The following is a 27,081-nucleotide window of genomic DNA, read 5'->3' as shown; positions in this document are numbered from 1 at the left end:
TGATCTGATGGGAGAAAATTATTTCAGAAAATGAGAAAGGAAAATGTTCAAAATATTAGCAAAGAGATGAAAAAAATCATAAATTAGTTTCTACTTTGTTATGCAAGAAAATAAACCCAAGGTTTAGTAGAGATAGTTTTACTGTTTTTGTGAGGTTTGATGTAAGCAAGCTGACCAGAATCTCAAAATTAGAGGCCACAAATATGATAATTCTCCTTTGACCTCCAAACCCTAGTCAGACTGTTGATTTATCGAGTAGGGATTTGAAGTAAGTAAAGGTGTTTTACCTGTATGGTGCTTACAAATACAGGATGGATAAATGGATGAACATTAACAAAACATTGTGGCTCTTTTTTCATCCATTTTTCTTCTTACTTGATTGCTGTTCCCTGCATTAGTGAGGAAGTGTTAGGAACAAAGAAAGGCCACATTCAATCATCTTCATTCTCTAGCTGTCATGTGTAACGCACCAAAACCACAGCCCTCTGTCTTCAACCAGGCCCTATAGACCTTTCCTTAGTTTTCTATGGCTACTCTGCATGGCCTGGTTCAGTCTATTGACACTAAGTTGACCTATGTATACCACATCATTCCAATTCACTCTTTCCCGTGATTATTGGTGCTTATGAAGCTAGTCATGAAAAGAAAGATCATGAGAGGCAAGTGTTTTGGGAGCAGTTGAGTGAGTGTGTCAGCAGTTTTGATGCATGAAACCAGGTATTATTGATTGTTGTTTTGAATGCGAGGGTGAGTAATGTGGCTGTTGAGGGTGTAATTGGTGCGCCTAGGGTATTTAGTGTTGTGAATGGAAGTGGTGAACAGCTTGTGGATTTGTGTGCTGAAAAAAGACTGATTACTGGGAATACCTGGTTTAAAAAGAGAGATATACACAAGTTTACATATGTGAGTAGGAGAGATGGTCAAAGGGCATTATTGGATTATTGACAGGCATGTAAAAGAGAGACTTTTAGACGTAAGTATGCTGTGGGGGGATCTGGTGGGATGTCTGATCACTATCTTGTGGAGGCGAAGGTGAACATTTTTTAAGGTTTTGAAAAAAGAAGAGAGAATTAGGGGAATAGAGTGATGAGAGTAAGAGAGCTTGGAAAGGAAACTTGTGTGAGGAAGTACAAGGAGAGATTGAGTATGGAATGGTAAGAGATGAGAGCAAATGAAGTGAGGGAAATGGGTGAGGAATGGGATGTATTTAGGGAACCAGTGATGGCATGTGCAGGAGATGCATGTGGCATGAGGTGGGCAGATTAGAAAAGGTAGTGAGTGGTGAGATGAAGAAGTAAAGTTGCCAGTGAAAAAGAGAGTTATTTGGATAGTACTTACAAGGAAGGAGTGCAAATGATTAGGAGATGTATAAGAGAAAGCAGCAGGAGGTCAAGAGGAAGGTGCAGGGCTTGAAAAAGAGGGTAAATGAGAGTTGAGGTCAGAGAGCATCATTAAACTTTAGGGAGAATAAAAAGATGTTTTGGAGATAGGTAAATAATGTGCAAAAGACAAGAGAACAAATAGGAACATTGGTGAATGGGGCAAAGGAGGAAGTGATTACAGATAGTGATGGAGTGAGGAGGAGATGTAGTAATTATTTTGAAGGATCGTGAAATGTTTGATGATAATAGTGACAGATGTCAGGTGTTTTGGTCTGGGTGGTGTGCAAAGTGAGAAAGTCGAGGAAGGTTGTTTGGCGAAGAGAGGAGAGATGGTGAAAGCCTTGTGAAATATGAAATCCTGCAAGGTGGTGGGAGTTGATGGTATTGCAGTTGAATTTATTAAGAAGGGGTGAATTTGTTATTGACTGGTTGATAAAGATGTTTAATGAATGTACGGACCACAGTGAAGTGCCTGAGGATTGCAGAATGCTTGTATAGTGTATTCGTACAAAAGCAAAGGGTATAAAGGTGAGTGTTCAAACTACAGAGGCATAAGTTTGTTGAGTATACCTGGAAAATTGTATGGGAAGGTATCGATTAAGAGGGTGAAGACATGTAGAGAACATCAGATTGGAGAGGAGCAGTGTGGTTTCTAAGTTGAGGATGTGTGGATCAGGTGTTTACTTTCAAGAATGTGTGTGAGAAATAGGAAAAACAGATGATTTGCATGTTGCGTTATAGGGTCTGGAGAAGGCATATGATAGGGTTGATAGAGATGCTTTGTGGAAGGTATTTAGAATATATGGTGTAGGAGGTAAGCTGCTAGAAGCAGAGAAATATTTATCAAGGGTGTAAGTAGGAAGAGAGGAGAGTGATAGGTTCCCCATGAAGGTCAGTCTGCAGCAGGGGTGTGCATTCCCATGGTTGTTTAATTTGTTTATGGATGGGGTGGTTAGGGAGGTAAATTGAAGAGTTTTGGAGAGTGGGTGAGTATGCAGTCTGTTGGGAATCAAGTCTAGCAAGTATACACATATCTATATATGCTTGAGTCTTGGAGAGAGGGGCAAGTATGCAGTGTGTAGGGGATGAGAGGGCTTGGTAAGTGAGTCAATTGCTGTTTATTGATGATGCAGCACTTGTGATAGATTGGAATGAGAAACTGCAGAGCATGTTGAATGAGTGTGGAAGAGTATGTGAAAGGAGGAAGTTGAGAGTAAGTGTGAATAAAAGCAAGATTCCTAGGTCTAGCAGGGTAGAGGGGCAGGTTAGTTGGGGTGTGAGTTTGAGTGAATAAAATCTGGAGTAACTGAAGTGTCTTAGATACTGTTATTGTGCATGGCAGCCAATGTAACAATGGAAATGGAACCGAGTCTTAGGGCGTGAAGGTTTTCGATGCATTGAAGAATGTGTGGAAGAGATGATGTCTGGGTGGGTGAAAATGGGTATGTTCAAAGGTATGACAGATGGGGTTGTGAAGAGGAGGGTAGTTGAATTGGAAATGAAATGTTATGAGGTGTGAAAGTGGTTTGATCAGTTAAGTAATGAAAGGGGAAGAGAGAGGTTTGGTTATAAAAAGAATGTTGTTGAAAGAACTGAAGAGGGTGAGTTGATATTGTTTGAATATACTGAGAGACTGAGTGAGGAGAGGTTAACAAAGAGTACATATGTGTCAGAAGTTGAGGGGATGAGGAGAAAGCGGAGAGCAAACGGGGGAAGGAAGGATGGAGTGAAAAAGATTTTGAGTGATTGAGACTTGAATGTACAGGAGGATGAAAGGCTTCCATAGAACAGAGTGAAATGGAACAGTGTGACATACATGGGTTGACTTGCTGTTGATGGACTAAACCTTCTTGACAGTTGAAAAATCTTTTAATTTAGCTTTGAATGAGTGTATTGGAAATACCCTAAATTTGATATGGAGGTGGGTGGATGTGTTGGAAATGAAACATTTGAGGACAATGTGTGGTGTGAGGTGGTTTCATTGAGTAAGTATTGAAAGGGTAAGAGAGATGTGTGGTAATAAAAAGAGTGTGGTTGAGACAGCAGAAGAGGATCTTTTGAAATGGTTTGGATGTATGGAGAGAATGAGTGAGGAAAGGTTGACAAAGAGGATACATGTGTCAGAGGTGGAGGGAACAAGAAGTGGGAGACCAAATTGGAGGTGGAAGGAGGGAGTGAAAAAGATTTTGAGCGATTGGGGCCTGAACATACAAGAGGGTGAGAGGTGAGCAAGAAATAGAGTGAATTGGAACATTGTGGTATTCTGGGGTCGATTTGTTGTAAATGGACTGAACTAGGGCATGTGAAACATCCAGGGTAAACCATGGAAAGGTCTATGGGGCCTGGATGTGGATAGGGAGCTGTGGATTTTGTGTATTACACACGACAGCTAGAATGAGTGTGAACGAATGTGGCCTTTTTCTGTATGTTTTTCTGGCGCTACCTAACTGAAGCGGGGGGCAGTGATGCTGTTTCTTGTGGGGCAGGGTGGTGCCGGGAATGGACTGAAGGCAAGCAAGTATGAATATGTACATGTATGTATATGTAAATGTCTATGTATGCATATGTTGTTATGTATGTGTATTAGTATGGGCTAGAAACCCTCTCCTCTTTGTATTTTAACTTTCTAAAAGGGGAAACAGAAGAAGGAATCACGCGGGGAGTGCTCATCCTCCTAGAAGGCTCAGATTAAGGTGTCTAAATGTGTGTGGATGTAACCAAGAAGAGAAAAAAGGAGAGATAGGTAGTGTGTTTGAGGAAAGGAACCTGGATGTTTTGGCTCTGAGTAAAATGAAGCTCAAGGGTAAAGGGGAAGAGTGGTTTGGGAATGTTTTGGGAGTAAAGTCAGGGGTTAGTGAGAGGACAAGAGCAAGGGAAGGAGTAGCACTACTCCTGAAACAGGAGTGGTGGGAGTATGTGATAGAGTGTAAGAAAGTATACTCTAGATTGATATGGGTTGAACTGAAAGTGGATGGAGAGAGATGGGTCATTATTGGTTCATATGCACCTGGGCATGAGAAGAAAGATCATGAGAGGCAAGTGTTTTGGGAGCAGCTGAGTGAATGTGTTAGTGGTTTTGATGTACGAGACCGGGTTATAGTGATGGGTGATTTGAATGCAAAGGTGAGTATTGTGGCAGATGAGGGAATAATTGGTGAACAGTGTACCTGGGGTGTTCAGTGTTGTAAATGGAAATGGTGAAGAGCTTGTAGATTTATGTGCTGAAAAAGGACTGGTGATTAGGAATACCTGGTTTAAAAAGAGAGATATACATAAGTATATGTATGTAAGTAGGAGAGATGGCCAGAGATTGTTATTAGATTATGTGTTAATTGATAGGCGTGCGAAAGAGAGACTTTTGGATGTTAATGTGCTGAGAGGTGCAACTGGAGGGATGTCTGATCATTATCTTGTGGAGGCGAAGGTGAAGATATGTAGAGGTTTTCCAAAACAAAGAGAGAATGTTGGGGTGAAGAGAGTGGTGAGAGTGTGAGGTTGGGAAGGAGACTTGTGTGAGGAAGTACCAGAAGAGACTGAGTACAGAATGGAAAAAGGTGAGAACAAAGGATGTAAGGGGAGTGGGGAAGGAATGGGATGTATTTAGGGAAGCAGTGATGGCTTGCGCAAAAGATGCTTGTGGCATGAGAAGCGTGGGCGGTGGGCAGATTAGAAAGGGTAGTGAGTGGTGGGATGAAGCAGTAAAATTGTTAGTGACAGAGAGGAGAGAGGCATTTGGACGATTTTTGCAGGGAAATAATGCAAATGAGTGGGAGATGTATAAAAGAAAGAGGCAGGAGGTCAAGAGAAAGGTGCAAGAGGTGAAAAAGAGGGCAAATGAGAGCTAGGGTGAGAGGGTATCATAAAACTTTAGGGAGAATATAAAGATGTTTTGGAAGGAGGTAAATATAGTGCATAAGACAAGGGAACAAATGGCAACATCAGTGAAGGGGGCAAATGGGGAACAAATGGGAACATCAGTGAAGGGGGCAAATGGGGAGGTGATAACAAGTGGTGGTGATGTGAGAAGGAGATGGAGTGATTATTTTGAAGGTTTGTTGAATGTGTTTAATGATAGAGTGGCAGATATAGGGTGTTTTGGTAGTGGTGGAATGATTTGGTAAACAGAGGAGAGGTAGTAAAAGCTTTGCGGAAGATGAAAGCCGGCAGGGCAGCAGGTTTGGATGATATTGCAGTGGAATTTATTAAAAAAAGGGGGTGACTGTATTGTTGACTGGTTGGTAAGGTTATTTAATGTATGTATGACTCATGGTCAGGTGCCTGAGGATTGGCAGAATGCTTGCATAGTGCCATTGTACAAAGGCAAATGGGATGAAAGTGAGTGCTCAAATTACAGAGGTATAAGTTTGTTGAGTATTCCTGGGAAATTATATGGGAGGGTATTGATTGAGAGAGTGAAGGCATGTACAGAGCATCAGATTGGGGAAGAGCAGTGTGGTTTCAGAAGTGGTAGAGGATGTGTGTATCAGGCGTTTGCTTTGAAGAATGTATGCGAGAAATACTTAGAAAAGCAAATGGATTTGTATGTAGCGTTTATGGATCTGGAGAAGGCATATGATAGAGTTGATAGAGATGCTCTGTGGAAGATATTAAGAATATATGGTGTGGGAGGCAAGTTGTTAGAAGCAGTGAAATGTTTTTATCGAGGATGTAAGGCATGTGTACGAGTCGGAAGAGAGGAAAGTGATTGGTTCTCGGTGAATGTTGGTTTGCGGCAGGGGTGTGTGATGTCTCCATGGCTGTTTAATTTGTTTATGGTTGGGTTGTTAGGGAGGTGAATGCAAGAATTTTGGAAAGGGGCAAGTATGCAGTCTGTTGTGGATGAGAGATCTTGGGAGGTGAGTCAGTTGTTGTTTGCTGAAGATACAGCACTGGTGGCTGATTCGTGTGAGAAACTGCAGAAGCTGATGACTGAGTATGGTAAACTGTGTGAAAGAAGAAAGCTGAGAGTAAATGTGAATAAGAGTAAGGTTATTAGAGACAGTAGTGTTGAGGGACAAGTCAATTGGGAGGTAAGTTTGAATGGAGAAAAACTGGAGGAAGTAAAGTGTTTTAGATATCTGGGAGTGGATTTGGCAGCAGATGGAACCATGGAAGCGGAAGTGAATGATAGGGTGGGGGAGGGGCGAAAGTTCTGGGAGCGTTGAAAAATGTGTGGAAGCCGAGAACATTATCTTGAAAAGCAAAAATGGGTATGTTTGAAGGAATAGTGGTTCCAACAATGTTATATGGTTGCAAGACGTGGGCTATGGATAGGGTTGTGTGGAGGAGGATGGATGTGCTGGAAATAAGATGTTTGAGGATAATATGTGGTGTGAGGTGGTTTGATTGAGTAAGTAATGAAAGGGTAAGAGAGATGTGTGGTAATAAAAAGAGTGTGGTTGAGAGAGCAGAAGAGGGTGTTTTGAAATGGTTTGGTCACATGGAGAGAATGAGTGAGGAAAGCTTGACAAAGAGGATATATGTGTCAGTGGTGGAGGGATCAAGGAGAAGTGGGAGACCAAATTTGAGGTGGGAAGATGGAGTGAAAACGATTTTGAGTGATCGGGGCCTGAACATTCAGGAGGGTGAAATGCGTGCAAGGAATAGAGTGAATTGGAATGATGTGGGATACCATGGTGGATGTGCCATCAATGGATTGAACCAGGGCATGTGAGGCGTCTGGGGTAAACCATGGAAAGTTTTGTGGGGCCTTGATGTGGAAAGGGATCTGTGGTTTCGGTGCATTATACATTACAACAAGAGACTGAGTGTGAATAATGTGGCCTTTGTTGTCTTTTCCTAGCGCCACCTCGCGCACATATGGAGGGAGGGGGCTGTCATTTCATGTGTGGCAGGGTGGCGACGGGAATGAATAAGATCAGACAGTATGAATTATGTACATGTGTATATGTCTGTGTGTGTCTATATATGTATACGTTGAGATGTATAGGTATGTATATTTGTGTGTGTGGACATGTCTGTATATACATGTGTATGTGGGTGGGTTGGGCCATTCTTTCGTCTGTTTCCTTGCGCTCCCTCGCTAACGTGGGAGACAGCGACAATGTATAACTATAGAATGGGCATTTATGCATATATGTGTGCATGTGAGTGGATAGTTTGTTCTTAGTCTGTTTCCTGGTGCCAACTCGCTGGCGTGAGAAGCAGCGATCATGTATAATAGATAAATAGTCCTTACTGGTAATTAGGGATTTATTTTATAGATTCCCAAGTAGAACATGAGAATGAAAGGGCTTCCCAAATAGGCAGACTAATTTTTGGCAACTCTGAAAATGGGCTCAAAATTTACTTTTTTATTTTCTTGTATGTTTCACATTTTCGTATGGGTTCTTATTTCTTGGATGTTATATACCAATATTTTAATTTTTTTTATCCTCCCCACCACCACCATTGACATACACTGACCAACCCTAATGCCCATCCTTGTGTGATGGTACAGGCCCGAGTCACAGACTCGTGTAAGTAGTTAGTGATGCAAGTTGGCCATTTGCTAGTGCCACCCACAGCTCCAAACCTGGGAGGGTTTCTGCATGGAACCAGGGGCTCTGTGAATGAGAATTAGCCAGATTTACATTTTATAATGGCTAATGAGGGTGTATCCTGGGGAATGAATCTTTTGAAGAGTGATATAACCTCATTATAAGTAGGTACTATTTTTGATGCACATTGGGCTTTTTCACTAGCATGGAAATGGTTTTTCATACATCCAACTCCCTTTCTTTGTAATTTCAGCTTCGTGAAGCAGGAGCTCCAAATGTGAATTGTGTAGACTCTCAGGGCAACACCAGCCTTCACTGTGCAGCCTATCGAGGACACATTGATGTTGCTGTTGTACTACTACAAAATGGCTGTGATCCGTCAATGAGAAATGTGAACAGTAAGTCAAGTAAATGTTTTTAGAAATATATTTTGGAAAAATTCGTTTGCTGAAATGTTTATGTATTTTGTGCCAAAATCAGCTGGCTTTTATATGGTAAATGATATTATTTGAAATTAATAGATACAAGTCATTTGCTTTTCAACCTGTAGTATATTAGAATGTTTAGAATGTCTGAAATTTTATTTTGGTAGCTTGTGTGAATTGAGGCTTCATGCCTATGTATGTGAGATCTGTGTCTGCATGTAATTAAATGTACTTCATGTTTCACTGATATTGGTAGATATGTGTATAACTTTCATTTAACCATTGACTTTGTCTTTCTATGGTGCCCTAACTAGCTTAAAGGCAGAGGCAGTCACACACCAGATAGATGGAATAGAATGACTGAGGACATAGTTAATAGAGACACCATGAAAGATTTCAGATGTATGAAAGTAGGTGTTCAAGAGATGGGGCCCTGTTAGTGTAAAATTTCCATCCCATACTGTAGTAGTAGTTAATTACAGACATGGAAGTACCAGGTGTAACATAATAATGTTTTTTGTATTTTTGATGCTTGGTGGTATTTGGTTCAATGTGCAGAGGTCCATTGCTCATTGTGGTATTTTTAACTGCAGTTTTGAGCATCCACACTTAAGATAATATAAACCTATTTGCTAAATGTTACACAAAGATGTGAGTAGCTGCATCATTACTTTCTGCCACCAGGCTACCTCTAGCCAAACCTGGTGAGATGGTATGAAAATGCACACAGCAATGTGCTAGTAAGGTAACGGTGTCACCAAAGCATCATCACTTGTATTATGACTGTGTCATTCTGTGATTGTCACTGAGTGAGGAACTCCATAAGTAATCTCGTTTTAGTGCAAATTCTTGAAAACTTTATCTTGATTGTTGATGTGTCCTCCTAGATATGGCTTTTAAGCATAAATTGCTTGTTTTACTTGTCCTCTGGAGGAGGGTAGAGAAAATTATGTTTTTAGAGAAAAGATGAAGGCTTATTTGATTATCTTTCATGTGGCAAAAGTGAAGCACCTATTGGGAAGCATTTTGGTGTTTGTTTGTCAGTAGTGTGAACCATGAAAAATGAGTTAGCTTTTGTGCAGCATATCTGGCTGGCTACTGTATGTGAGTTCAGAGGCCAAGTGCACAGTATCAGGGGTGATGCACTGCCATCGTTCTGTGCAGCATTATTTCTCTTATTACTTTTCTGTATAGTTTTGTATATGTCTTTTTATACTTTTAAAGCATAAACAAGTTCTTTAGGCATATCAGTGCTAAATTTTGAATGTGATTGTCCATAATAGGACATAAAGTATGGCTCTCAAGGGTCTCTCCCTCTATTTTTCATAATTATGCCTTGTACTTGGCAACTGCATGGAGTATTCCACAAATCCAACACCCCCAAGGAACCCCTGTAATAGTTTCCAAGTCTTTTCTCCCCAATGCAGAAAGTAAAAACTGATGGAATTATACTTTGTCTCTTGAAGAAGAAAGTGAGATTTGTAAGTTGACATGGAATTGATGGGTCAGCTGTGATTGCTAAATCTCACTTTGATATTTTGGGATGAGATATGTTCTTTGAGGAGTGTAGCAATCAGGGCTTTGTGGAAGGTAATCGTGCCCTTTTGGAACTTGTTAAAGATTTAGACATTATTTCTAAGGAGAGGTGGCTCTTATAATTTTCCTTAATCATTTGACATGTTATTTCCAAAGAGAGGTGGCTTTTGTCATTTCCCTTAAAAACACTCGGCCCCCTAACTTCTGTAAGAAAAAGCGAACCAATAGAAATTGCATTTTGTTATTTTTTGGAGTAGATGCTAGGGATGTTTGGGATATCTAAAAATGTAAATAATTTGTCATGACAAGTTTGTGGATTTGGATCATGATTAAACAAAGCTAAGAGTTTTGGAGAATAGTTCTTACTTCAACTGCTGCAGACAAAGTAGGATACTAGGATACAAGTCTTTTTATCCCTACAGACCATCCCCACCTCACTGGATAAAACACCTCATTCTTTACAACTGATTGGCTGTTTCTCCAAGTACCCTGCTGCATTTCCTGTATTCTCTGACAGCCATTTTTGCTACTAGTCAAGCCCAACATCAAAAAACCATCACAGTTGTTGATCACTTATCTTTTGTATATGTAGGAAGCTTCCAAGGCTTTTCTCACTTGCTGCCTTTTATGCATTATTCTAGCCCCTTGCCACCTTGGTAGGTGTCCATACTTATCTAGGTGGACAAGAACCTGCATTCAGTGTCTTATAACTATGTATGTCAGTTATATATTATCTGATTCTTTTGGCCATACCTCACTTTGTATCCACTTAGTTCATAGCCAGATGGCCAGTCCATGGTATAGTGACCTCTCAGTTTATGTGACAGTTATATACTTGCAATTTTTAATATTTATTTATTTATTTATTTTGCTTTGTCGCTGTCTCCCGCGTTTGCGAGGTAGCGCAAGGAAACAGACGAAAGAAATGGCCCAACCCACCCCCATACACATGTATATACATACACGTCCACACACGCAAATATACATACCTATACATCTCAATGTACTTATATATATACACACACAGACATATACATATATACACATGTACATAATTCATACTGTCTGCCTTTATTTATTCCCATCGCCACCTCGCCACACAAGGAATAACATCCCCCTCCCCCCTCATGGGTGCGAGGTAGCGCTAGGAAAAGACAACAAAGGCCCCATTCGTTCACACTCAGTCTCTAGCTGTCATGTAATAATGCCTGAAACCACAGCTCCCTTTCCACATCCAGGCCCCACACAACTTTCCATGGTTTACCCCAGACGCTTCACATGCCCTGATTCAATCCATTGACAGCACGTTGACCCCGGTGTACCACATCGATCCAATTCACTCTATTCCTTGCCCGCCTTTCACCCTCCTGCATGTTTAGGCCCCGATCACGCAAAATCTTTTTCACTCCATCTATCCACCTCCAATTTGGTCTCCCACTTCTCCTCGTTTCCTCCACCTCCGACACATATATCCTCATGGTCAATCTTTCCTCACTCATTCTCTCCATGTGCCCAAACCATTTCAAAACACCCTCTTCTGCTCTCTCAACCACGCTCTTTTTATTTCCACACATCTCTCTTACCCCTACATTACTTACTCGATCAAACCACCTCACACCACATATTGTCCTCAAACATCTCATTTCCAGCACATCCACCCTCCTGCACACAACTCTATCCATAGCCCATGCCTGGCAACGATACAACATTGTTGGAACCACTATTCCTTCAAACATAACCATTTTTGCTTTCCGAGATAATGCTCTCGATTTCCACACATTCTTCAAGGCTACCAGGATTTTCGCCCCCTCCCCCACCCTATGATTCACTTCCGCTTCCATGGTTCCATCTGCTGCCAGATCCACTCCCAGATATCTAAAACACTTTACTTCCTCCAGTTTTCCTCTATTCAAACTTACCTCCCAATTGACTTGACCCTCAACCCTACTGTACCTAATAACCTTGCTCTTATTCACATTTACTCTTAACTTTCTTCTTTCACACACTTTACCGAACTCAGTCACCAGCTTCTGCAGTTTCTCACATGAATCAGCCACCAGTGCTGTATCATCAGTGAACAACACCTGACTCACTTCCCAAGCTCTCTCATTTTTAATGTAAATCAAAAACACACAAATCAAATAATGTAAGTAATGGAGTTTAGGGAGTTTCATTATTGATAAGACTACCAAATATTTTCCTATTGAAACACTACAGTTTATTCACTAGGAAATGAAAATACTATAATATACATACTGTACAATGAATTTTATTAATAAAAACAGAAGATTACAAACGATTCCAACACTACTGCTGTTCCTAAATTGCTTGTTGGTGCTGATGGAGAGGTAGGTGAATGAGAGTTGCTAGGGAAAGGGGTCAATGGGTCAGATGATGTAGTTGTGGTGAAGGTGGTGGTGATGGTCGAGTGAGTTCAGCTGTTACCTCGGTAAATGTTGATGGCTGGCCCTCCACATGAGTTTCCTTTTACTTCAGAAAGAAATCTGGTGTTGTCTGTTTAATCTTCATCGTCTTCTTATTATGGATTTTTGGATAGCTCCTGATATCAGCTGGGACATTTGGGGCCACCTATGAACTCTCCTCTCTGTCTGGATCATCCCCATCAAATATAGGAAGAGTAAGGTCAGTGTGGTGAAATGCTTCATCTACCCTCCTGCTAGTGAGAGAACACACTTGCTGGACCTCCCCTTGTTTTGCTACCACCCTCTCCTGGCATTTTTTCTCCAACTGAAAATCTTCATTCAAGAGATCTTCTTTATGTGATTTTATCAGCTTTTTTATATCACTGTTCTCAACTTCATTGAAGCCTTTTTTTGTCATTATCACAATATATGCATGTATTCTTTATACTTTGGTATCAACATCAAAACCCTGGAAACCATGAGCAAGATGATGGCATAGCTTATGCCACAGTGTGTTCTTACAAACACTTGTGATTTCCTCCTTGGCCTCACTGATCATCATGATGGCATCCCTGATGATGAAGGACTTCCATATTAGAATAGTAGGCCTTGAAAGTAGATATCACCTGCTGGTCCATTGGCTGGATTAGAGATGTAGTGGTGGGTGGAAGAAAAACTACGTCATTGTTCTCACAAAGGCCTTGGATTAAAGGTGTATGGCCTGGAGCATTATTGATAAGAAGGAGAATCTTGAAATCTGTGTTCTTCCTTGCACAGTACTCCTTCAGCTCTACATGTAGCTTTCCAGCAGTATAATTAAAGAAAACTTTGCCTTTTATCTGCCCCTTCAGATTAGAATTATATGAAACAAACAAATATTACTTTACTTATCCCTTAAGAACCCTGAGATTTTTTTGAATGGTAGGCTATTACTGGTTTAAGCTTAGTAATTTTCAATGTTAACAAAAAAAAAAAGCAGCTTGAGGTAACCCTTGTCAGCTTTGAATCCTGTCGAAATCTTCTTTTCATGGGAAATATATGTTCTCAAAGGCATCTTCCAAAATAATCCAGTGTCATCTATATTAAAAGTCTGCATAGGAAATAACCACCTTCCTTGTTAATGGTCTTGAAGTTACCCAGGAAACTTTTGGCAGCAACAACATCATCATCAGGAGAAGCAGCCTCACTAGTCATACTTTTGATGTAATTGTTACTTCCTAAAATTGCCAAACCAACTAGGACTTGCTTGAAATGTCTTCATCAGATATACTTCAGGCCCATGCTTGTATTGCAAGCATGATGATGGGAACATTTTTATATGTTTGGTGTTCAATCCATGTGCCCAACATGTGTTCTGTTTTCTCCACAATCACACGTAAGGAATACAAGGTCTTAGATGTACTGATTAATGTTTCACTCTTGGGACTCTCCACGATCTGTGTGCTTTCACAAATAGTCCATAAAGCAGGTTAACTAAGTCCGAGGGCATGCTTAATTATGGCTGTTCTTTTACCACTCTCATATTGTTTGAGCACATCCACTTTAACTTCATTGGTGATGACTTGACTCTTCTTCATTCCATTTGTATCTGGAGAACTTACAAGACAGTATTTGGTGGCATGATTTATGGGGCCAAAGATGTACAGTTTACAGTTTTCTGAAGCACAAAGTGCTGTAGCACTTTATGACTATAGACTGTATCCATGCATGGAGGAATGTAAGGTGGGAAGTTGCATACCCACACCATGCATAAAAGTGCTTTTCATATGATTCTGGCAGCACCACACCACTTATGTTAAGTGTGCCCTTGGACTTGGTTATGGGCAGTGTATTACAGTGCATAGATCAAGGAGAGTGCCAAGAGTGGAACATTAATGAGTACATCTAAGACCTCATACTCCTGAAGTAAAGTTATGGAGAGAATGGAATGGATGTTGAGCACTTCGATTGAATTTCAAACACATGAAAATGTTCCTATGCTTGTAATGCAAACAAAGGCCTGGAATATATGATGATTTGGCCCTGGAAAAGGGAGCAATGAAGACTTTTTAAGCAAGGTTTAGTTGGTTCAAGAGTTTTAGAAAATGCTCCGGATACCACAATGTCAAGATGACTGATGAAGCTGATTCTGCTGATGTTGCTGCCAAAAATTTTCCAGGAACCCTCAATACCAATAATGGGGAAGGCATTTATTCTCCTAAGCTGAATTTTAGCATTAAAGAGATCATAATATTTTTGAAAAGAATACCTTTGAAAGTCTGTTGGGGATGAGAGAGCTTGGGAAGTGAGTCAGTTGTTGTTCGCTGATGACACAGCGCTGGTGGCTGATTCATGTGTGAAACTGCAGAAGCTGGTGACTGAGTTTGGTAAAGTGTGTGGAAGAAGAAAGTTAAGAGTTAATGTGAATAAGAGCAAGGTTATTAGGTACAGTAGGGTTGAGGGTCAAGTCAATTGGGAGGTGAGTTTGAATGGAGAAAAACTGGAGGAAGTGAAGTGTTTTAGATATCTGGGAGTGGATCTGGCAGCGGATGGAACCATGGAAGCGGAAGTGGATCATAGGGTGGGGGAGGGGGCGAAAATTCTGGGGGCCTTGAAGAATGTGTGGAAGTCGAGAACATTATCTTGGAAAGCAAAAATGGGTATGTTTGAAGGAATAGTGGTTCCAACAATGTTGTATGGTTGCGAGGCGTGGGCTATGGATAGAGTTGTGCGCAGGAGGATGGATGTGCTGGAAATGAGATGTTTGAGGACAATGTGTGGTGTGAGGTGGTTTGATCGAGTGAGTAACGTAAGGGTAAGAGAGATGTGTGGAAATAAAAAGAGCGTGGTTGAGAGAGCAGAAGAGGGTGTTTTGAAGTGGTTTGGGCACATGGAGAGGATGAGTGAGGAAAGATTGACCAAGAGGATATATGTGTCGGAGGTGGAGGGAACAAGGAGAAGAGGGAGACCAAATTGGAGGTGGAAAGATGGAGTGAAAAAGATTTTGTGTGATCGGGGCCTGAACATGCAGGAGGGTGAAAGGAGGGCAAGGAACAGAGTGAATTGGAGCGATGTGGTATACCGGGGCTGAAGTGCTGTCAGTGGATTGAATCAAGGCATGTGAAGCGTCTGGGGTAAACCATGGAAAGCTGTGTAGGTATGTATATGTGCATGTGTGGACGTATGTATATACATGTGTATGGGGGGGGTTGGGCCATTTCTTTCGTCTGTTTCCTTGCGCTACCTCGCAAACGCGGGAGACAGCGACAAAGTATAAAAAAAAAAAAAAACCTTTGAAAATGTACATTTCCCATAAAAGACTTCAACAGGATTTAAAGCTACCATGGATTGCCTTTTGCTACTAGTGTGAGGCAATGCTGCAGATGATTAAACACTTAAACCACTATTTGTCTACCATTTGGAAAATTCCAGGGCTCTTAAGGGATAGTTATGCAATTTTTACCTTTCATTAATCTAATCCGATGGGGTGGATAACAGGCATAGATTTCTGTGAGTGATTTGCTGCAAAGCTTCATGTAGAACTGAAGGAGAACACAAGTTCCAAAATTCCCCATCGTGTCGATAATGTCCCTGGCCATCCATCTTATGTACAAGACCTTTGTGAGAACAGCAAATTAGTTCTCTATTGCCAACACTCTATCTCAAATCCATCTAGTGCATCAGGGGATGATATCTACTTTCAAGGCTTACCACTTGTGGAAAACAATTGCAAAGCTTGTGAAGGCTACAGATAATGCACCAGAGGACTGAAAGGAATTCTTGAAATCCTTTACCATCATGCCTTCATGATCATTGGTGAGGCCTTTCAGGAAACCCCTAGTGTTTGTATGAACAGTGTGGCAGATGCTTTTCCCTCAGTTTATTCATGGGTTTTGGGGTTTTGATGTTGAGATAGATTGTACCTCTTTAATCTAGCAACCTTGGGACCTGGCTGTTGTCAGACCTCGGAAAATGCCGGAAAACAGAAATTGACCCTTAAGTCATACACAGTTGATGATCTGATCTCGTAGTACTTGCACAAAGTCTCTATAGAAGTTCCTTTATCAATTTTTTCAGTAATCCATTTCAGGCATAGATAATGATTTATGCTTATGCTTATTATCACTAGCACCATCTTTGCACCTCTTGGTCTCTTGAATAACATCCTGAAGGGCTAAAACACAGCGAATATAAGAAATAAACAGAGCTGTTGGTTAGCTCACCTGCACTGTAAACAGATTTTGGTGGCTTAGTGCTGCTAATAGTGCCACCCTGGTGGTAGATCCTCAAACTAATAACTAATGGCAGCAGATTCAAAGCTTGCCAGACCATGGGAGTTGCTGGACCACAGAGCACCAGATTAGAGAGGTACAACCTGTACTAATTTATCAAGAACATGCTCACACATTTGAAGAAAAAGGACACTAATAAGGAGGATCAGTCATTGACATCTAGTAATGAAATAGCTGAACTCGCTTGACTATCGCCATCACCTTTGCTAACTATATCATCTGGCCTAGCTGACCCCCTTCCCTTGTAACTCCTCCATTTGCCTCCTCCCTTTCCATCAGCATTAGCAAGCAATCCAAGAACAGCAATGAACATAGGTGATGGCATTGTTAGTTATTTCTGCTCATTTTACTATAATTCATTGTACAGTATGTGTATTGTAATCATTATTTTGTGGTACATGTATACTGTAGTTTTCCAGTTATGAATATCTAGTGTCTCATAAATAACGAAACCCCAGAATCTTTGCTACTTATAATGTTTGATTTATGCATTTCTTATTTACCTGACCATTTTCTAGAACATAGTTCTGGTGTAAATTGACAGGTGCCTGTATATCAGAGCATGGAGCATTCGTATTCATTTGTTTCTTACAAACTGGGCAGGAGGAATCGCCCAGTCGGCATGGAAGTTCAGGTTACGTGGAAACCCTCTGCTTCCTTGGTAAAATGATTTTTGTGCAAAACTATTTGACATGTATTTTAGTTTTTCTAATAAACTGCCAACATATATACAAGATGACATATGGAGGAGCAACTTTTAGCTCAGGCCCTCTGAAATGTGTAACATAAGGAAAACACTTGAATGAGTACTTTTCTAACTCTTGTATATTGGTGTGGAACCTTAGTTTCTGTAGGACTGTAGTAACGTACAAAAAGTTAGACTTACTCCAATATTGTACAAATGTTCTGCATATTTGATGAACTTCACATCACTAAATGTGAAATGATTTAGTTATGACACAACGAAAGGAGGCTTGAATATGACAGACATCTACACATTACTGAAATCAGAAGTGAAGTAGACTCAGCAGAATCCAGGTGCACATGAGGAGAAGGGGCATACGAGTACTGCTATCCACAGTAAATTTCGGTAATATATGATCTATTCTAAATAAGATTGATGAGCTGTGTGCAAATTGCAAATACCTTCGTGAATACATGATTAGTGCAGTAATTGCTCTTATAAAAACCTGGCTGCAAGACCAGAATGCTGATAGCACAGTGCACATAGATGGTTTTATGCTGCTAAGATCAGACAGTAGAGGTATTGTCAAGGAACTAGGAGGTGGAGTAGCTATTTATATAAATGACAGATGGTGTACACAGGTAACAAAGAAACCTACTGTGATAAAGACATTGAATTCCTGGTGGTAACATGTAAGCCCTCTTACCTTTCCAGAAAATTGGCAAGGTTATCTTTTTACTGTGTATATACCCCTGGATGTTGACAAATCAGAAGCAGTTAGAATGTTGGAAAACTGCAACGAAATATGAAAATGAATGCCCAGAGAGTGTAAGGATAATTTTAGGTGATTTTAACCATTGTAACTTTGAAGACCGTGTTCCAACATACAAGCAAATAGCAAAATGCACTATGAGGGGAAATATTACTCTATAAGATGTATTACAGTGTAAAAACAGCTATCATGTTTTGAAAAGGCCCCCCTCTCAGAAATTGAGATCACAACATTCTGTTTTGTGAACCAACCTACATATGAGTGTTGAAAGATTTTAAAAAAGGTAACAGTTAGAAAATGGGATTCTGAGAGTAGCCTACAACTACAGGGATGCTGTTAGTGCACTGACTGGCCAGTTCTGTGAGATGGAGCAAATCTTAATACAAACTTGGACATCTTTGATTCTTATTTTCACTTTTGTTTTGATATGATAGTGCCAAGTAAAGAAGTAACTGTCTATCCCAGTAACAAGCCTTGGGTAAACAAAGAACTGAAAAATTTGCTCAGTGAAAAATGTAGAATCATACAAAATGGAGATCTTACTCAGTTAGAATTAATATAAAAACAGTTAAGCAAGAAAGTATTGGATTCAAAAAGAGCATACAAGGGAAAGGTTGAGGGTTTATTTAGAACACATTTTGTGAAAGATGTGTGGAAAGGATTAAAAACATTATGTGGTTATAATAGAAAATTGAACATGACTGAGTCAGAAAACACTGATGCATATGTGAATGATATGAATTCATTTTTTGCAAGATTTAAAAAAAAATGATTTTTGCGAAGAGTGCATTAATGTTCTGTCAGTTATTTAAGAAAGAAATGAGGAAAGAATCATGATGTCATGCAAATGTCATACAAATGTCCCTGAAGTGTATTAGGCCTGGAAAGGTCATGGGACCAGACAAGATGCCAGCCAAGGCACTAAAGTTTTGTGGTGAACAACTGGCACTTATACTTTAACAACTATTTCAGAACTCACTAGATCTGGGGGTAGTGCCTGACATATGGAAATTGTCAGAAATAAAGCCAATTGCCAAAATCTCATTTCCTAAAGTGTTCAACGATTTTAGGCCTATTGCTTTAATGTAAGATATTATGAAATGTCTTGAAGACATAATGGGGTAACACTAAGTCCAGCATAATTTTTACCAATACAGGTGCACCCCAGGGATGTGTTATATCCCACACTTTGGTCAGTTTGTATACTGATGACTGTAGAATTGTTTTTAGCAATTGCGCTATTTGGAAATATGCTGATGATACATGAATCATAGGAAAATTTCAAATGATAATTGTAGTGATAATATTGCACAGGTTAGTTGCTTTGTTGAGTGGTGTAAAACAAATTATCTTTACTTAAATATAAAGGATACTAGAGAGATGATGATAGATTTTAGGACAAAAAACTACAATTGAAGATGAAAATTTAGAAAGAGTGAGTCGATACAAGTATGTAGGCTTTGTCATAGATGACCAGTTAAAACGTGGTCCAAACACTGATATGGTGTATAGGAAATGTAATCAAAGATTGCACTTTGTATGTATCTTGAATAGTCTACTGTTAGACAACTCATTGATTAATTTTTTTATAGGTTAACTATAGGATCAATTTTATGTTTTTCAGTTACCGCCTGGTATGGCAAGCTAAAGAGTAAAGATAAAAATAAATGAGAAAATTGTTAAAAAAGCTAGGAAATTGGGTACAAACAATAAAACATTAGACATGCTGTATCAGGAATGTGCAATGAAGCAGGTGGAGAAGATCATGCAAGATGCAACTCATCCTCTACACCAGTACTATGTATTTTTAAGGTCAGGAAGAAGACTGTCTTTCCCTATACAGTGCAAGGATAGATTCAGGAAATCAAAGGGGGAAGGGCTTGCACAGGATAGATTGAAGTCAGACGATATGGTATACTGGGGTCAGTGAGCTGACAGTGGACTGAACCAGGGCATTTGAAATGTCCAGGATAAACCATGGAAAGGTCTGTGGGGCTTGAGTGTGGATAGGGAGCTATGGTTTTGGTGCATTACGCATAACAGCAAAAGAATGACTGCGCGAGTGTGGCCTTTCTTTGTCTGTTTCCTGGTGTGACCTCACTGACATAAGGGTTGGCGATCAGGTGTTGGGGGAAAGAAGATAATGTATTTTATTTTTTTGTTTTCCCTCATACATTTCTCCTGTTTCCAGTGGGAGAGGGTGGTGTTGGGAATGGGTGATGGTGAGCAATTATGAATATTTACATGTACAAATATATGTACTTATATGCATGCATATACATATATATATGTGTATGTGCACATAGAGTATGTAAATATGTGCATATATGAATGGATGTGTCTTTCTTTGTCTGTTTTCTGACACTATCTTGCTAATGCAGGAAACAACAAAGGTTCTGGGAATGATGAAGAATGTGTGGAAAGAGAGAACATTATCTTGGAGAGCAAAAATGGGTGTGTTTGAAGGAACCATAGCTCCAACCATATTATATGGTTGCTAGGCATGGGCTATGAATAGGGTTGTATGGAGGAAGGTGGATGTATTGGAAATGAAATGCTTGAGGACAGTATGTGGTGTGAGGTGGTTTGATTAAGTAATGAAAGGGTAAGAAAGGTGTGTGGAAATAAATAGAGCATGGTTGAGAGAGCAGAAGAGGGTGTGTTGAAATGATTTGGACATATGAAGAGAATGAATGAGAAAAGATTGACAGAGAGGATGTATGTGTAAGAGCTGGAGGGAAGAAGAAGTGGGAGACCAAACTGGAGGTGAAAGGATAGAGTGAAGAGATTTTAAGCGATCGGGGCCTGAACATACAGGAGTGTGAGAGGTGTGCAAGGAAGAGAGTGAATTGGAACGATGTGGTATACCAGGGTCGACATGCTGTCATTGGACTGGACCAGGGCATGTGAAGTGTTTCGGTTAAAGCATGGAAAGGTCTTTGGGGCCTGGATGTGGATAGGGAGGTGTGGTTTTGGTGCATTACACATGACAGTTAGAGACTGAGTGTGAACGAATGTGGCCTCTTTTGTCTGTTTTACTGTTGCTTCCTAACTGAAGTGGGGATAGCAATGCTGTTTCGTGTGTGGTGGGGTGGCATCAGGAATGGATGAAGGTAAGTATGGATATGTACATGTGTATATGTCTGTGTATGTAAATGTAAGTGTATGTTGATATGTATATGTGTGTGTAAGGGCCTTTATGTATATATACATGTATGTGTATGTATGAGTGGATGGACCATTTATTTATGTTTTTATTATACTTTGTCGCTGTCTCCCGTGTTAGCGAGGTAGCACAAGGAAACAGACGAAAGAAAGGTCCAACCCACCCAAATACACATGTATATACAAACACGTCCACTCATGCACATATACATACCTATACATTTTGATGTATACATAAATATCCATACACAGACATATACATATATACACATGTACATAATTCATACTTGCTGCCTTTATTCATTCCCATCGCCACCCTGCCCCACATGTAATAACAACCCCCTCCCCCTGCACACACGCGAGGTAGCGCTAAGAAAAGACAACAAAGCCACATTCGTTCACACTCAGTCTCTAGCTGTCATGTATAATGCACCAAAACCACTCCTCCCTTTCCACATCCAAACCCCACAAAACTTTCTATGGTTTACCCCAGACACTTCACATGCCATGGTTCAATCCATTGACAGCATGTTGACCCCGGTATACCACATCGTTCCAATTCCTCTATTCTTTGCACGCCTTTCACCCTCCTGCATGTTCAGGCCCTCATCTCCTTGTTCCCTCCACCTCTGACACATGTATCCTCTTTGTCAAGCTTTCCTTACTCATTCTCTCCATGTGACCAAACCATTTCAATACACCATCTTCTGCTCTCTTAACCACACTCTTTTTATTACCACACATCTCTCTTACCCTTTCATTACTTACTCGATCGAGCCACCTCACACCACATATTGTCCCCAAACATCTCATTCCCAACACATCCACCCTCCTCCGTACAACCCTATCTATAGCCCATGCCTCGCAACCATGCAACATTGTTGGAACCACTATTCCTTCAAACATACCCATTTTTGCTTTTGAGGATAATGCTCTCGCCTTCCACACATTTTTCAATGCTTCCAGAACTTTTGCCCCCTCCCCCACCCTGTGACTCACTTCCGCTTCCATGGTTGCATCCGCTGCCAAAACCACTCCCAGATATCTAAAACACTTCACTTCCTCCAGTTTTTCTCCATTCAAACTTACCTCCCAATTGACCTGTCCCTCAACCGTACTGTACCTCCCTTAACCCCTCTGTACCTAATAACCTTGCTCTTATTCACATTTTTTACTCTCAGCTTTCTTCTTTCACTCACTTTACCAAACTCAGTCACCAGCTTCTGCAGTTTCTCGCCCGAATCAGCCACCAGTGCTGTATCATCAGCAAAAAACAACTGACTTACTTTCCAAGCCCTCTCATCCACAACAGACTTCATACTTGCCTCTCTCCAAAACTCTTGCATTCACCTCCCTAACAACCCCATCCATAAACTAATTAAACAACCATGGAGACATCACGCACCCCTGCCGCAAACAGATATTCACTAAGAACCACCCACTTTCCTCTCTTTCTACTTATACACATGCCTTACATCCTCAATAAAAACTTTTCACTGCTTCCTGCAACTTTGCCTCCCACACCATATACTCTTAATACCTCTCCACAGAGCATCTCTATCAACTCTATCATATGCCTTCTCCAGATCCATAAATGCTACATACAAATCCATTTGTTTTTCTAAATATTTTTCGCATACATTATTCAAAGCATGCACCTGATCCAAACATCCTCTTCCACTTCTAAAACTACGCTGCTCCTCCCTAATCTGACGTTCTGTACATGCCTACACCCTCTCAATCAATACCCTCCCATATAATTTTCTAGGAATACTCAACAAACTTGTACCTCTGTAATTTGAACACTCACCTTTATCCCCTTTGCCTTTGTACAATGGCACTATGCATGCATTCCGCTAATCCTCAGGCACTTCACCACGAGCCATACATACATCAAATATCCTCACCAACCAGTCAACAACACAGTCACCCCCTTTATTAATATATCCCACTACAATACCATCCAAACCTGCCGCCTTGCCGGCTTTCATCTTCTGCAAAGCTTTCACTACCTCTTCTCTGTTTACCAAATCATTCTCACTGACCCTCTCACATCGCACACCACCTCAACGCATACACTCTATATCTGCCACTCTATAATCTAATACATTCAACAAACCTTCAAAATACTCACTCCACCACCTTCTCACATCACCACTACTTGTTATTACCTTCCCATTTGCCCCCTTCACCGATGTTCCCATTTGTTCTCTTGTCTTACGCACTTTATTTACCTCCTTCCAAAACATCTTTTTATTCTCCCTAAGATTTAGTGATACTCTCTTACCCCAACTCTCATTTGCCCTCTTTTTCACCTCTTGCACCTTTCTCTTGGCCTTCTGCCTCTTTCTTCTATACATCTCCCAGACATTTGCACTATTTCCTCGCAAAAATTGTCAAAATGCCTCTCCCTTTTCTTTCACTAATCATCTTACTTCATCATCCCACCACTCACTACCCTTTCCAATCTGCCCACCTCCCACGCTTTACATGCCACAAGCATCTTTTGCACAAGGCATCACTGCTTCCCTAAATACATCCCATTCCTCCCCCACTCCCCTTACATCCTTTGCTCTCGCCATTTTCCATTCTGCACTCAGTCTTTCCTGGTATTTCCTCACACAAGTCTCCTTCCCAAGCTCACTTACTCTCACCACTCTTTTCTTCTCAACATTCTCCCCTCTTTTCTGAAAACCTTTACAAATCTTCACCTTTGCCTCCACAAGATAATGATCAGACATCCCTCCAGTTGCACCTCTCAGCAGATTAACATCCAAAAGTCTCTCTTTCACGCACCTATCAATTAACAAGTAATCCAATAATGCTCTCTGGCCATCTCTCCTACTTACATGCATATACTTATATCTCTCTTTTTAAACCAGGTATTCCCAATCACCAGTCCTTTTTCAGCAAACAAATCTACAAGCTCTTCATTTCCCTTTACAACACTGAACACCCAATGTACACCAATTATTCCCTCCACTGCCACATTACTCACCTTTGCGTTCAAATCAACCATCACTATAACCCGGTCTCATGCATCAAAACTGCTAAACACACTCGCGCAGCTGCTCCCAAAACACTTACCTCTCATGATCTTTCTTCTCATGCCCAGGTGCATAGGCCCCAATAATCACCCATCTCTCTCCATCCACTTTCAGTTTTACTCATATCAATGTATAGTTTACTTTCTTACACTCTGTCACATACTCCCACAACTCCTGTTTCAGGAGTAGTGCTACTCCTTCCTTTGCTCTTGTCCTCTCACCAACCCCTGACTTTACTCCCAAAATATTCCCAAACCACTCCTCCCCTTTACCCTTGAACTATGTTTCACTCAGAGCCAAAACATCCAGGTTCCTTTCCTCAAGCATACTACCTATCTCTCCTTTTTTCTCATCTTGGTTACATCCACACACATTTAGATACCCCAGTCTGAGCCTTCGAGGAGGATGAGCACTCCCAGCATAACTCCTTCTGTTTCCCCTATTAGAAAATTGAAATACAAGGAGGGGAGGGTTTTTAGCCCCTCGCTCCTGTCCCCTTTAGTCGCCTTCTTTGACATATTTATACATTTTTTATTATACTTAATCGCTGTCTTCCGCGTCAGTGAGGTAGCGCAAGGACACAGACGAAAGAATGGCCCAACCCACCCACATATATATGAATATAGATACACGCCCACTTATGCACATATACATACCTATACATTTCACTGTATACATATACATTCACAGACATACATATATACACATGTACATATTCATACTTGTTGCCCTCATCCATTCCTGTCGCCACCCCGCCACACATGAAATGGCACCCCCCTCCCCTTGTGCGAGAGAGGTAGCGCTAGGAAAAGAAAACAAAGCCCACATTTGCTCACACTCAGTATCTAGCTGTCATGTGTAATGCACCGAAACCACAGCTCCCTTTCCACATCTAGGCCCCACAAAACTTTCCATGGTTTACCTCAAACACTTCATATGCCCTGGTTCAGTCCATGTGGATCATGTGTTTGCTTTGAATAATGTATGTGAGAAATACTTAGAAAGACAAATGGATTTGTATGTAACATTTATGGATCTGGAGAAGGCATATGACAGACTTCATAGAGATGGTCTGTGGAAGGTATTAAGAGTATATGGTGTGGAAGGTAAGTTGCTAGAAGCAGTGAAAAGTTTTTATCGAGGATGTAAGGCGTATGTACGAGTAGGAAGAGAGGAAAGTGATCAGTCCCCAGTGAATGTCGGCTTGTGGCAGGGGTGCGTGATGTCTCCATGGTTGTTTAATTTGTTTATGGATGGGGTTGTTAGTGAGGTAAATGTAAGAGTTTTAGAAAGAGGGGCAAGTATGTAGTCTGTTGTGTATGAGTGTGCTTTGGAAGTGAGTCAGTTGCTGTTCGCTGATGAATAGTACTGGTGGCTGATTTGGATAAGAAACTGCAGAAGCTGGTGACTGGGTTTTATAAAGTGTGTGAAAGAAGAACGCTGAGAGTAAATGTGGATAAGAGCAAGGTTATTAGGTTCAGTAGGGTTGAGGGACAAGTTGATTGGGAGGTAAGTTTGGTTGGAGAAAAACTGGAGGAAGTGAAGTGTTTTAGCAGTGGATGGAACCATGGAAGTGAAGTGAGTCACAGGGTGGGGGAGGGTGCGAAGGTTCTGGGAGTGTTGAAGAATGTGTAGAAGGCAAGAACATTATCTTGGAAAGCAAAAATGGGTATGTTTGAAGGAAAAGTGGTTCGAACAATGTTATATGGTTGTGAGGCATGGGCTATAGATAGAGTTGTGTGGAGGAGGGTGGACATACTCGAAATGAGATGTTTGAGGACAATATGTGGTGTGAGGTGGTTTGATCGAGTAAGTAATGTAAGGGTAAGAGAGATGTGTGGTAATATAAAGAGTGTGGTTGAGAGAGCAGAAGAGGGTGTTTTGAAATGGTTTGGTCACATGGAGGGAATGAGTGAGGAAAGATTGACCTAGAGAATATATGTGTCGGAGGTGGAGGGAATGAGGAGAAGTGGGAGACCAAATTGTAGGTGGAAAGATGGAGTGAAAAAGATTTAGAGTGATCGGGGCCTGAACATGGAGGAGGGTGAAAGGCGTGCAAGGAATAGAGTGAATTGGAACAATGTGATATACCAGGGTTGACGTGCTGTCAATGGATTGAACCAGGGCATATGAAGCATCGGGTAAACCATGGAAAGTTGTGTGGGGCCTGGATGTGGAAAGGGATCTGTGGTTTCGGTGCATTATATATGACAGCTAGAGACTGAGTGTGAATGAATGTGGCCTTCGTTGTCTTCTTAGCACTGCCTCACGCACATGCGGGGTTAGGGGGTTTTTCATTTCATTTGTGGTGGGGTGGCGACGGGAATGAATAAGGGCAGACAGTATGAATTACGTGCATGTGTATATATGTATATGTCTCTGTGTGTGTATATATCTGTATACGTTGAGATGTATAGTTATGTATATGTGCATGTGTGGATGTGTATGTATATACATGTGTATGTGGGTGGGTAGGGCCCTTCTTTCGCCTGTTTCCTTGCGCTACCTCGCTGACGCCGGAGACAGTGACAAAGTATAATGATAATAATGATAAAAAAAAGGGATATGGAAGGAGTCAAGTGGGGAGTGCTTATCTTCCTCGAAGGCTCAGATTGAGGTGCCTGAATATGTGTGAGATGTAACCATGATGAAAAGAAAGGAGTGAATGGTAGTATGTTTGGGGAAAGAAAGCTGGATGTTCTGGCTCTGAGTGAAAGAAGCTGAAGGAAAAGGGGAAGAGTGGTATAGGAAAGTCTTGGGAGTAAAGTCAGGTTGGTGAGAGGACAAGAGCTAAGGGAGGAGTAGCGCTACTCCTGAAGCGGGAGTTGTAGGAGTATGTGATAGAGTGTAAGAAAGTAAATTTTAGATTGATGTG

At 40.9% G+C, this 27,081-nt stretch overlaps 1 protein-coding gene across 1 annotated transcript in view; it reads left to right on the top strand.

Moving 5' to 3' along the window:
• LOC139750304 (oxysterol-binding protein-related protein 1-like) overlaps positions 1 to 27,081 on the top strand; it is a 745,131-nt gene that overhangs the window by 27,242 nt on the left and 690,808 nt on the right. The window contains exon 6 of the mRNA XM_071664928.1: positions 8,136 to 8,280. Coding sequence (XP_071521029.1) covers positions 8,136 to 8,280 — 145 coding nt within the window. The remainder of the gene's footprint in view (positions 1 to 8,135; positions 8,281 to 27,081) is intronic.

This window comes from Panulirus ornatus, chromosome 9 (assembly GCF_036320965.1).
Source record: "Panulirus ornatus isolate Po-2019 chromosome 9, ASM3632096v1, whole genome shotgun sequence".
Taxonomy (NCBI): Eukaryota; Metazoa; Arthropoda; class Malacostraca; order Decapoda; family Palinuridae; genus Panulirus; species Panulirus ornatus.
This window is presented reverse-complemented; position numbering and strand designations above follow the sequence as displayed.